General features: G+C 34.4%; 1 protein-coding gene across 2 annotated transcripts in view; it reads right to left on the bottom strand.

Moving 5' to 3' along the window:
* Positions 1 to 14,158, bottom strand: part of Cpne8 (copine 8) — a 219,847-nt gene that overhangs the window by 17,459 nt on the left and 188,230 nt on the right. For both annotated transcript variants that reach the window (XM_063254539.1, XM_063254540.1), the window contains one exon: positions 2,669 to 2,796. In XM_063254539.1, coding sequence (XP_063110609.1) covers positions 2,669 to 2,796 — 128 coding nt within the window. The remainder of the gene's footprint in view (positions 1 to 2,668; positions 2,797 to 14,158) is intronic.

The following is a 14,158-nucleotide window of genomic DNA, read 5'->3' on the forward strand; positions in this document are numbered from 1 at the left end:
TCATTGATGTTCACAAATTAATATTGGGTGTTTTTTGTTATTTATATTTCATTTTTTTGAAACAGGGTCTTGCTATGTAGCCCAGGCTGGCCTTAAACTCACTATGCAGCCCAAGCTAAGCCTGTAACTTGTAGTGATCCTGCTGCCTCAGTCTACCAAGTACTGGGATTATGGCCATGCACCACCACACTCACTAATTGTGTATTTTTTATCCTGGTAATCTCTATTATAAAACTTATAAAATTTCTAGGTAAATATCTATTGACTAAATCTACAGGTTCTGGAGTGTTCTACCACCCTTTTGTTTTGCTCAGTATTTGCAAATTCTCAAATAAGGTTGCTGTGAGCAACAGCTTTCAGATTGTTGACTTTTGAGATAATATTAATGAAATGACAGCAGTAAAACTCAAGGCATCAAATTTGGAACATGTGAAGAATTTACATGCTTTTTGGGGCTTTTTAAGCCATTGCTTCTTATTTCTTGCCTTTCTGATCTTTTTTGCCAACTGCCCAGGGAATATGTCAAATGATGTAAAAATCTTACTTCCACATCTGTGATGCCTTGTTATAAGTTTAAGTGTAAAAGGCTTGGGTTGGCATTCAAGAACTTCCGGTCTCCAACCGTAACCCCTCATTCCAATCCCGTTTCCTTCTACATTCTCCCAAGTATGATGCAGTTCAGTCACAGAGAACTGTCTCTGCTTCTGAGCTGCAATATCATTCATGTACACATTCATCACTATGACAAATTTAATGCCACTATATTGCTGTACACAGATCTTTTACATACAGAAGGGAAGAACTGTTGTATGTCATTAGTTGTATTTTTATGCATACACTGATAATCAAAGCAAGAGATTCTGCATGTACTGAGAAATCCATACCTGTTTGTTGAACTGGGTTATCAAAAGGCCATGCATTATGACTATGTTTCAATTGGCAGCTAAATAAACTATAGAATGATAACGTGTAACTTGTGGAAAATGTGATTAAGACTGACACTTCCTATTGCAGAGCACTGCAGAGGAACAGAGAGATATACACAAAGAGAGACTGAGACATATGTCAAAGAACTGGACTGGGTGACTATGGGCTACCAAGTGTGAAACTGTAGAGGTTGGCAGTTTGAAAACTCAAGTAGGATTCCATACTGTAGTCTTGGGTCAGAATTCCTTTTACCTAGGAAATCAGTTTTTGCTCTTAAAGCCTTCAACTAACTAAATGAATGGCCTGCATTTAAAGTTGTGTGTGCCTGCTAACCATATCTACAAAATACCTTCACAGCAGTATCTAGATCAGTGTTTAATTAAATACCTGGGTTTTACAAAGGAGCCAATTTGACACTATTTGTCACATTTACTAAAAAAAGAAATGTATTACCATTGTATTTTATCTTGAAGACAAATTAAAGCAAGTGAGAGAATTTTTAAGTGCTTCCAGATATGAATTCAATAAAGTACATAATGTTTATAGCAGTATGCTCAAATCTCATTTATTAATAAAGTAGAAAGAAAAATATTAAGTAAATCATGTGTGTATAAATATAGCTTGAATAAAATGGAGTTTAACTATCCCATGACTAATCTGAATTGCTGCTTGAATATGATGTTACCACTTTTCATTCTTTTTATTTCTCTTCAACAGTTTCTATTAATTTGTAATTATATATAAATAACACAAGTATTCTGAAATAAATTTTATTTGTTGGTATAATTTACCAACTTAATCTTCAAAAAGTAAACCAACACAACTAAGGAAATATCATTTCAACTTATCATGAAAATTTCACTATTTTACTCACTTGATTTAGAAAAAATTAATTGTTTCCTAACAGTCAGTCATTGGATTCCAAATGAGATAGCGATTTTGAGGCTATCATATTTATTGAAGAGTAATCAATCAACTTGTGTCTACTGTCTATTTTTACTTTTTCACTAATATTAAGAAGATTATAGGAATTAAACAAACAACTACAATTACTTTCATTTTTCAGAAAATAATTTGTATTGGACTTTGAATAACTAATTTTCAATTAATTTATAGAATTATAATTCATGTCTTTCATATGTGTTATCAATAATGAAATCAAAGCAGTCATTATTGAGCCTATGCATAATCTCTGGCAATATCTCCCTGGTGTAACATGGGCCATCTCTTTTAATCTCCACAGTAGCTCTAGTTGACAGCAGTGTTATTCTTCCTATTTTGCTGACGGGAGAATCGATACAGAAAACAGACATTTGAATTCCAACCACAATAATCTGACTTCAAGTCACCGTGTTATGACACCCTGGATCTTTAAAACTTTTTTCTGTCAGAGAAAGACTCACAAAAGAAGTTCAGTCACTGTCCTTTTGATACATTTGCTCACTTAATTGCACAGTCAAAAGTAGTTTGGAGCCAGCTTAGTGGTACACATCTGTAATTCCAGCAGTTGGCAATGCAACAGCAGGGAATGACAATTGCATCTTTTCCCTCACTTTGTAAGTTAGGAAAACACACACACAGACACACACACACACACACACACACACACACACACACACAGACACACACACACACACACACACACACACACACACAATTCTCACCTCTGTGAAGCCATGCTAACAATAATGGCCCATTTATACCACAGTATAGATAAGTATCTTGTGTCCTCTCTAGTTACCTTGCCACATGGTTAATGACAGGAGCGAAGTTGGTAGGACCATAGAGCTGTACAGATTTCAGACTCCTGTAATAAGCCTCCATGACCCCTTCGATACCATCGCAGTAGGGGTTTTGAGGGTTGCCATTCTGTAGAAAGTTATAGGAAAAATGCAAAAAAGATTCTGTGATAATCTATGGAAAAACTGAAGAGAATAAATACACAAAACGACATTTTGAAATAATAGTCATTTACAGATTTATAATATTAAAAAATGAAGTGTTCAACAACAGATTATGATACATTACATTCATTATGATGACATAAAATGGATGCACTTTAGAAAAGGTCAGAAAAAAATTCAAAAAGCTAAAAAGATGAATATTAAACATTCTAGAATTAACAATATTTTAATTTCACACAGATTTCTATCCATGTAAAAAAAAATTCTAAAAAGAAGAAAGTAAAAAAAATTAATACTAGTGATCTCCGGATAGATAACTAGTGAGTGTCATTTCATTCTTTAGCCTATTGCATGTTTTCCAATTTAATATATGGAGTGAACATAAATAAAATCAAGAAAAATAAATGCTATTGAAAAAGGGTAAAATATTTGCAACAGACACATTTTTTTTCCAGGCTAAAATTGCTAACTGCAACTAGAAAGGGGGTTAGAAGGAATATAATTTGGAGAAATAATGAAATGGTTAAAAGGAGAAAAAAATCAAAGAAACATATCTGCTTTGTTCAAGGCAAATGGCACCTGCTGATAATGAGCTCTGATTCTGGGAATAGCACCAAATAAGACACCTCATCCAGCCTTTGCATATATTTGGTGTTCTATTGTTACTATGTTACATTCTCCTAATCCACGCTTCACAGATACTGTAAATAAGGTGGCATATTAGGTGTTTATTGCAATCTAACAAATTACTCACAAAGTTACACCTTTTTGTAATGTGGAATAAAGCAAGGAACATTCATTGTTTCACAGACTTTGAGAGGATCCTGCGAACAGCTCCAGTCAGGCATTCCTCTAGCAGGATCTTTCATGAGGTTGTAGTCAAAATACTGACCTGGATTGTGGTCATCTGAAAGCTCACTGAAGCCTGGAGGAATTATTTCCAAGAAGAGCCACATAGTGGCAGCTGACAAGAGGTCAAATGGCCTCCCTAACGAGAATGTGTCTCAGAACATAGCAGCCAACTTCCCCCAAAATAAGGGATCCAAGAGAGCAAGAACAAAACCCAACGCCTTTCTGGAGATACTGTTAAAAGATGGTCCCCATTACTTTCACTTCAATTCATTCACTAGAAACGAGTCAGTGAGTGTGGCTCACACTCAAGGCAAGAGTTAGAATTAAGTTCCACCTCCAGTGGTGCATATCCAAAATGGTGTAGGTGTACTTTCAAACAGACAGTAACTACAGTAAAATATAGCAAAAAAATCTATATTTTTATCCAATTGTAACTAACTCATAATTCAAATTTGTTGAATTTTATATACCAAATTTTACTCTTAATATATTTACATACATTTTATAAGAACCCTAAATTAAAAAAAAAAAGGTAGATGAAGTACTGTTTCTATCCTCACTTTGGAGATAAAGAAAGTGAGGAACTGAGAGCTTCGAGAGCCCAAGGTACCAAGAGTGGAAGATTCAGAGGATTTGAACCCAGGCCGTCTAACTCTAGAGCCATCTCATAATTGACTTATGTTACCACATCCTGACCTCCTGAACAGTGTGCAAGGCTGGGGGTTTTGGAACTGAGCCAGATGCTAGCAAACACTTCAATCACATCATTTGGAAGAGAACAATATATACTATTTTTTTAGTTTTATCTTTTCTTCATACATTTTTGTTAATTAACCATGACATAACATTTTAAAACATAAAACCATAAAAGGCTAATTTACATAATAAGACTTGCTCCATGAATTTTCTGAAATTAAAATGTAAAAGGAAAGTTTGACATTTATCACAAAGCAATAAATGGTTGGTTTTAATGTTAATTTGAGGTGACCCACTTAATCTTCCTTTAAATAAGATTTTTATAGTGTTCCTTTCCCCCTCGTAAAGTATGAAGCTAATTAAAATGAAAACTCATTACTGATTTTGGACATAAGAAATGTATTAACATCAGCCTTAAGGAAGCCATTACAAAATAGCATAGTTCTGAGCTGCTTTGTGATCAGCACTCTAGCATTTTACTGAGCATCTATATTTCCATGAAAATATTTGCTTTAGCTCTCTGGAATTAGAATATATCAAAGTCACCATTTTTCTCTGTTTTAGTAGTGGAAAGGTAATTATTGGACACTCTATTCACTGGTTATGTATTGTTTAAAGCACTGATTTCCATATTGGTCCTGATACAATGCATTGTTCTAATGTTTCTTCAAATGCCTCGGATAAGAATATAACAAAATAATAAATCTCCTTCTTAATACCTATTCTATATTATATTGTTTTAAAATCTGTATAGTTGCCAAAAGGAGAATTCCCTGTATGAAGTTGTCATAAGTTATTAAATGATGCCAAAGGCAGTTTAAAAAACTAATTTCTTGAAATTAATATTTGCTTGTAAAATCAGTTACAATATTTATGTGTTACTGTGCCATAAAAACTAATCTGGGTGTTTTAAAAAATAAAAGCACTTAATGTTGTTGTTTATTAATGAAAAAGAAAGTGGATATCCTATTTTATAAAATTTTTATAATTCAGAGCGCCTCCCTCCATCTTTCCATCCTTTTTTTTTCTCTCTTCTTCCCTCACCCTCCTTCTCTATCATTTTTCTCTTTCTCTCTCTAGCTCTAGAAATTGAACCCAGGACCATCATACTGAGCTGAGTTTCCAGCTGAGCTGAGTTTCCAGCCCCCATCCCTATCTTATGTTGAAGCAGGGACCCACCAAGTCTCTCAATTGTTCAGGCTCAAATGTGTCCTTCAGCCTCATCCTCCCGGAATCCCGAGATTAAGTGTGAGCTGCTATGCTCAGTCGTCTTTGTTATTTACAAAACACTGTAATAAATATTAATTTGTGAACATATAGAACAGTAAAAGAGCTGAGTTGGAACTGAGCAGCAATACCACCACACAGACCTCTGTCCAGTTCTCACCCATTTTTCCTTCTTTTGGTTTTCTTGAAGTTTGTGTTCAAACTGGGATTCAGCTCGACACAGCAGGCCCATAGCTTCTGCTTCTCTCTACTGCCTGTGACATTTTCCACAGGAGTAGCAAGCTGACAAAGGACTAGAGAGAAGGTTGCTCTACCCTTAAGTGTGTCTCTTCCTGCTCAGAGACTGCCTACTAGAGGGAAAATCAGCGAGAGTGTGCCCTTTTATGAACAAATTATCTAATGAGCTTCTATTTTATGCATTGTATGGGGTATTAAAGATTCTTGGTTATTAAATTCTCTGTGTCTGCTTGGAAGAAAAGACATGAACATAAATACTGAATTGCATATATTTCTACAAATGCCAGAATCGGTGAAAAGTATGCAAGTGCTTTTAGATATTTAGAAGGTGCTATTATTGCAGAGGTACAGCATTTGCCTTCTGATCAATCTGGAAGACCATCCTTAAGGGGCCTCAGCAATACATCCCCTAGAAACACTTTCCCAGAGGCCTGCATGATTGCATTTTAGTACAGCTCTAGAAGGAGCCATGGAAGATTTATAAGGAAAGGCAAGCAATAACTCAGTTTTTACAAACAAAAGTGTCAAAGCAGCAGAAAATGCTTCCTTTCTCATCTCTTTTCTTTTCCCATGGTATTTATTCTTGTACACATCTCACATGAATGACTGAGTTTACCTGAGACTTTTCCGATAAAGAAATTCTCAATTTCAATATCTACTTACAGAAAAAAGAAAAAAAAAAAAAAAAAAAAAAAGGAAAGCTCACTGCTTAAAGATTATTTAATTGGATTCACAGACTGTGGGGAAAGAGAACAAAGCCACACCGGGAAGCAAGCCCCATCTGGGAACCAGTGCCATGTATGGGCCACCACCAGATTGGAGACAGCCAGACCTCAGCCCCTTCCAGCATGCAGACTGGCAAACAAGAAGTCCCCCACCCCAAAAGCGACCAGCTGATACAGAGAAACACAGGCTGTGATGATAGCTATTGAGGTGAAATGCAGTTGGATGCCTGCCTGTGGTGCTTTGGTTTCTCACTTAGCTTGCAGGTCTAGGGCCAGTGGTTTGATCACTGGTTTAGAGGACAGCAACGTGTATTTTGGCATCTAGGGGGAATCTCCTTTTAAGGGTTGTAGTCACTCTGTCATTTTCATTGTTTTGTTGGGTTGGGTTTTATTCTTTTTTGTTTGTTTGATATGTTAAATCCAATGGCATGTGAAACTATTTCAAAGATAGTAACATATAAAATGGTAGTAATTTTGGATTTACTATTGGCTTGTTTTGAAGTCCTTTATTGCACTGTTTTGTTTTTATTGTTTCTCTTCTATCCTGATTCTATTTGATTTTTACTATGTCTGAAGGTATCTGCAGCTATTTTGAAGACAACAAAAGGCATCATGGTAACTACTGCTGATTTCATAATGGTTTGAAGTCCTGTATCACTTACACTGGTTTGTTTTGGTTGGTTTTATTCTGTTTTATTATCCTTGATTTTATCCTCTTTAAAGTAATTAAAAAAGATTGTTTAATTTTTACATATGCCTCCTTTACTATCTAAAAATACTCAGATTTGATGAGAAGACTAAAAGCAGTAAATCCATACCAGATATTCTTACCATGGGAATATAAGGGTTTATTAACATGGAATTGTTTATTATCAGATTGACTTGTGAGTCAGGTTTCAGTACTTTTCATTTTCAGTATCTATACATATATTGTGCAATGTTTAATGAATACTTTAGCAGGTATCAAACGAAATATTATTTTACTTAACTCTTACATGTCCTAATTATCTAAGAAAACAAAGGTATTTTGAAAAAACTAAAGCAAAATAATTTGCCAGTACTAAAATTTAATGTTTTTTAACTTTATGTGCATGTGTGTATGTGTGTGAGTGTGTGAGTGTGTGTGTGTTGATATTAGACACTGAATGTAGGGCCTTCCTGCTGAATTACATTCATAGCCTTTTTTCTACTCTTTGGTTTTGAGAAAGGGTCTCTCCAAGTCACTAAATCGCTCAAAGAAGCTCAAATTTGCTATGCTCTACCTCAGCCTGCTAGAGGGCAGAGGTTATAGGTATATACTACCATGCCAAGTTAAATTGAGGTATTCTTATCATGATCAGCACGGCCACTGTTTTCATCACCAATTGGGAGACCCTTTTTCATTGAACTGAGTTTGAAGAACAGTTAAGATGCATAGTACATGCTTCCTCAGCATCAATGTATAAAGATTTCACCTTAAGGAATGAATACAGAGGTAGAAAAAATGCAGGTAAGGTAAAGTAGAGAGAGCAAGGCAAAAGAAAAAAGTTTATACACAAGGGTGACAAGAAACATGCAGAAAGAAAATTAATAAACCTCATTTAGTTTAACACCATTATTTCTTTTCTAAAGCATTAAAATAGCTCCTGACCTTTTTCCTGAGGCACTTAAGATTTAGGATCACATCAGTGATTTTCATGCTTTTACAAGTTTCTGGGAGATTTTAATTCTTTAAGACACAACAAAATCCCGACAGATATTATTCAGTTTTATGTGACACTGGGAGTGTGACATGTGGGTTATTTCATGGAAGAACGAATTAAGCCCTCCAGCAACCTCTCCTGAAATTGTGTGGGTGATGGAATAGAAAAGTATTAAGTATAGGAAGAAGGATGCAAATGTAATCCTAAAATATATTTGAGAAAGATGAAACATATTCATATAAAAGCTTAAGACATACATACATATGCATATATATAGAGAACTGATAAAGTATAAATCTGAGTGGTGACATAACTCCTGCTTTTATAAGATATAGTTTAATAAATAATGTTTAAGAGGACAGATTCAAAAGTAAGTTTGATCTGGGTTCAAGTTCTGTCCTTTGAAACTTTAGTCAATTTTGGAGCTTCAGAATTGAGTTAGATAACTCCTAGAGGCAGTTTTACCAACATGGACAATGTCAATGGGTGAGTGTGAGCTCCATAATATATCTGCTATATAGAAACTGCTATATAGAAAGATTATATAAGATAGTACGTGTCTCAATACTCAGTAATTATTGTATGCCTAATTCTATCTCACTCAGCACCACCTAACCCTAACCTGTCTTACTCAAGAAAACAAAAGTATTTTGGGAAAAAAAAAACCAGATATACAGACATTGAGAAATTACTATCATCACTGATGTAATAACTACTATTTACATCATTAGTATGGGAGACTGTTTCTCACAGATTTAAAATGGCATGTCTCTCAATGTCAGTTGTGCTGCTGTAAGAACATGCCTGAGACTGGGTAATTTACAAACAATACAAATGTGGCTCAAGCTGGTGAGGCTGAAGCCGCCAGGTAGGAAGACTGCTGTCTCCTCTTATGGTAGATGGATGAAGTACCAAGCACCAAAGTCTCTTTTAAAAGGGCTACAATCCCATTTATGAGTGAGTTAACCCTTATCACTCTCTACAGATACTGTTTCTCAATGCGCTTACATAGGCATCACTAGAATTCTGGAGTGAACCCATTAAAAAACCCCAGAAATCTTTATTTGTTAACTGGTTAAAGAGTATAGTAAGGTAAAAATGATAGGAGAAAAATAGAGAGAGAGAGGAAAAACAACACACACGTGATGTGAAGAAATATAAGCAAAGAAAATTAATAAACCTAACTTCATTTAAAATAATTGCTCTTTTTCTTAGGCACTAAGAAAGACAGAAGATTCAGACCAGCCACATACTCTTTGATATTCCTTCCACAACAGAGGAAAATTAATTCCCCTATCTTCAACTTGGGCTAAACTTAGCAACTTACTTAACCAACAGAATGAGGCAGAAATAACATTTTGGTATTTCTATACCTGCGTTTAAAGAGCCTTGGGGTTTCTGTGTCAGACTTTAAAATACTCATCTTGGGGAAGCTGGCTGCCAGGTAGGAATTCTGACTATGCTGAGCCCAGCATTCCAGATAGAGGCCCAGGATGACAACAGAGAAGCATGGGACAAAAGAGAATGGGAGATGTCCAGATCATTCCAACCATGTCAGCCGCTCCAGGAAGTCAGGCCCTAAACAGGACATCACTAGCTTAGAGAAAAGACTAGCTCCAGATGACATAGAGATATGACCCTGGGCAAACAATCCCAGCCACCTCTCTCCATTCATGTCTACAGTGAAACACCAGGTACCAAAAATAAGAAACAGGTTGCTTCCATTAGATGCAGTTCTAATTCCTCATCCACAAATCAGGAACAAAATGGAATGATGTGGTTTTTTGTCTCTAAATTTTAGAAACATTTGTTACGCAGCAATAGGTTATCAGAACAGATCATTTATTTATGTTACACACACTAGGTCTCATTGCTTCTCCACCACCATGGGAACAATTTGCATACAAACTCCTAATTTAAAATTTGTTCTATTATATGACTATACACTTTGATCCTATTGCCCTATTGTACAAAATCAACAGTTAACAGTTTGTCAGTTTCTATCTTGTGCTTCATGCTATTGTTATTGCTAATTTTACTACTTTAGTTAGGATGTCACACCTGTTGTAATAAGTTGCTCTCCATTCTGTAACAATACCAGGAAGCTTTGGGGTAATAACCTCACCACAGCCCTACATCAAAGGACCAATGACTATGCCAAAAAGACCAAAACCTTTCTCTTAATTGACTGAAAAGGTAGGATCTTTGGACAGACACAAACCAAGAATCTCCTAAATACAGAAGGCATTCCTAAAGAATAGACTTTTCCTAGAGAGGCCCTGACACTAGTGATTTAGCTACCTACTACAAAACCCCACAAAGATCATCACTTAAAAACAAAATAAAATATTTTTGAAATAGAAAATGACAGGATGAAAAAGCAAAATGCAATCTCAGAACTCCAGTTAACCCAGAACAAGTCCAGACGACATAAATATAGAAGAAGTAGCAATATACACACCTTGAATTTCTGAAATGATAGCAACCAAAGTAAAGAAACAAACCCCTGAGACTACAGGGAAAATCAGATCAGAAATAATCTCTCAGGTTAAAAAACAACAACAACAACAAATATCAACATTTATAAAGGAATTGCTCAGAAAATCTAGAGTAGAGATAGATTTAAAAAATAGAGGATGATAGGAAGATGATAGAAACAATGAATGATTGATATAGGAAAGGAATAGGATGCATAAAATAGATTCAACCAGATAACCAAGAAATTACAAATTCCACTGAAAGCTGACAAAATTACTTGAACAAATATGAAGACAGACTTTCAGACCTAGAATACAGGATCACACTTAGAAATCATGAAAGGAAAGTTCTCCTGAAAGTAGCAAAAGATTAGGAAATGACAATTCATAAATGCAAGACAACACAAAGAAAAATAATATAAAAATAATGTATTAATGAAAAAAGCAGAAATCAACATGTATGACATAAAAAAACTACTTGCACATATAATCACAGAAAATTTCCAAAGTATGGGAAATGAGTGTAACACGCAAAAAAGTGAGGCATATAGAACTTCAATTAGTCATAAGAAAAATAAATCTACACCAGACAGATAATAATTAAGATGCCAGAAATTCAGCAAAAGAACACAACATTAAAAGCTGTTAAGAGAAAAGAAATATCACCAATAAAAGCCCATCAGAATCATGGCAGACTTTTCAAGACAAACCTTCAAGTCAAGAAGAGCTTGGAGTGAAGTATTTCAAGTTCTGAAAGAAAACAAATTTCAATCTGTATTGCAATTTGAAAAACTATCTTTCAAAATTAATGGAGAATTATATAAGATACTTCCATGACAAAGAACAACTGAAGGAATTCATGACTTCCAACCCAACACTTCAGTGGGTATTGAAAGGTATTTCTAGACAAAGACAAAATGACCACAATTCCAAGAACAGTAACAACAACAACAACAAAAACTGCCAAGCAGGGCAAGCTTAAATAGAGAAAAAGAAGGCAACCAACAGCAGGAAAAAAAAACATTACACAGACAAACCATACATATACATTATTACCATCAGTATAAATGGCCTCAATTCCCCCATCAAAAGAAACAGACTGGCAGCATAGATCAAGAAACAAGATTCTTCAATGCACTATATACAAGAAACACATTTAACTCAAATCGATTTTTAAGGGGCCAGGATATAGCTCAGCAGCATAAGCAGCAGAGCAAATGCAAGCTCATGAATTCAATTCCTGGTATCCCCTCCATTCCTCCCTCCAAAAGAAAAGAAATTTGTAATTTAAAATTCAAAGTATGGAAAACAATACTCCATGCAACAAGAACACAGAAAAGAGGAGAGGAGCTATTCTGTTTGCAGACAATGTGAACTTTAAACCAAGAATGATTAGAAGAGATAAAGAAAGTTATTACATACTTGTTAGGGGGAAAAATGCAACAGGAAGAGATAACAATCTAAAAATCTATGCATCAAATATGGGAGCACTTGACTATGTAAGAAATAATAGACACCAAAAATCAAATAAGCAGTAACACAACTGTAATGAGGGAACTTAATACCCCATTGTCAGAAAGCAATAGATCAATAAAACAAAAAAAATCAGCAAAAAAAAAAAAAAAAAAAAAAAAAATAGAACTAAACCAAACCTGGGAACAAATGGACTCAATAGACGTGTACAGTGTTTCACCCAACAACACAAGAATACACATTCTTCTCATCTGCACACAGGACATTCTCAGAAAAAGGCCATATACTAGCCCATACAACATGTTTATATAAATGTAAAGGAACTGAAATAATCCCATGACTATTATGAATACAGTGCAATAAAATTGTAAATTAATGGCAAAAGAAACCTCAAAAACTCCAAACATATAGAAATTAAGTAACACCCTTGTGAACAACCAATGGGTTACAGACAAAATTAAAGAAGAAATAAATATTATTTACATAATAATATTATTTAAATATTATCTACAGTCAAACAAAATTACAAATACAACTTACAGAAAACTATGGGACACAATGAAAATAGTGACAAAGGAAATTTATAGTAGTGAATTCTCACATCAGGAAAACAGAATGAGCACAAAAAATCTCAAATCAAGCCTAAAACCCATAAAAAGGAAGAAACTATAAAGATCATAACAAAAATTAACTCAGTTGAGAACAACAAAACAACATCAAAAATTAATGAATCAAATAGTTCTTTGAAATAAATAAATAAAATTCATAAACCTCTAGCCAGGCTTATCAACAAAAGGAAGGAAAAAATTCAGATTCATGCAATGAGGAGTAAAATGTGTGAAATCACTAGAGATCCTGTAAAAATTCAGAAGATCATCAATACATACTTTGAAAATCTTTACTTGCATAGGATAGAAAACACAGAAATAATGGACAGATTCCTAAAATATATGAATTACCACAGCTGAATCAATAAGATATAAAAATTTTGAATATCCCAGTATCAGTTAATGAACTTGGAAATGTAATTAAAAACTTACCAACAAAGAAAAGCTTAAGTCCTGATGAATTCACAGCTGAATACTACAAGAAATTTAGAGGAGACTTAATGCCAATAATACTCAAACTCTTTAATGAAATTGAAAGGGGAGTAAAATTCCCTCCTTTTCATGGAGGCAAGTATTACTCTTATATCAAAACCAGACAAAGACTCAAGCAAAAAAGAAAACTATTGGTCAGTCTCCCTAATGAACATAGATGCAAAAATCCTCAGTAAGATACCAGCAAAAATAATGCTGCAAATCATGAAGACTATACACTAAGATCAAGTAGAATTCATCCCAGGACTGCAGGGATGGTTCAAAATATACAAATCAATAATTGTACTACACTATATAAACAGAGCCAAAGACAAAAAATCATAGGATCATGTGATGCAGCAAAAGCTTCTAACAATGTCCATCTAGAACAAAGCAATAGTCAACATCATACTACCCTAACAAAAAGTGAAAGTTTTTATTCTAAAATCAGGTACAAGACATGGATGACTACTATCACTATTTCTATTCAAATATAGTTTTGAAAACACTAGCCAGTAATTACACAAGATAGACAAATAAAATGAATCAGGACAGGAAAAAGTGAAGTTATCATTATTCATAGAGACATGATACTCTACATTAGAAGACCCCCAAAACTTCCCCAAAAGTCACTGAGATTTAATAACTAAATGCAGTTTGTATAGCTGGATACAAGTCAACACTCAAAAATCAATAGTATTCCTCTACACAAACACAAACTCAGAGAAAGAAATTAGGGAAACCACAGCCTTCACAATAGCATCCAAAAAAAAATGGAATTCTTAGGGATCAATCTATCAAATAAAATAAAAGATCTATACACTGAAAATTATAAAACTCTTAACAATGAGATTGAAGGGGATATCAGAAAATGGAAAG

Source organism: Cavia porcellus, unplaced genomic scaffold (genome assembly GCF_034190915.1).
Source record: "Cavia porcellus strain 051 isolate PalLab524CR breed Dunkin Hartley unplaced genomic scaffold, mCavPor4.1 scaffold_8, whole genome shotgun sequence".
Classification (NCBI taxonomy): Eukaryota; Metazoa; Chordata; class Mammalia; order Rodentia; family Caviidae; genus Cavia; species Cavia porcellus.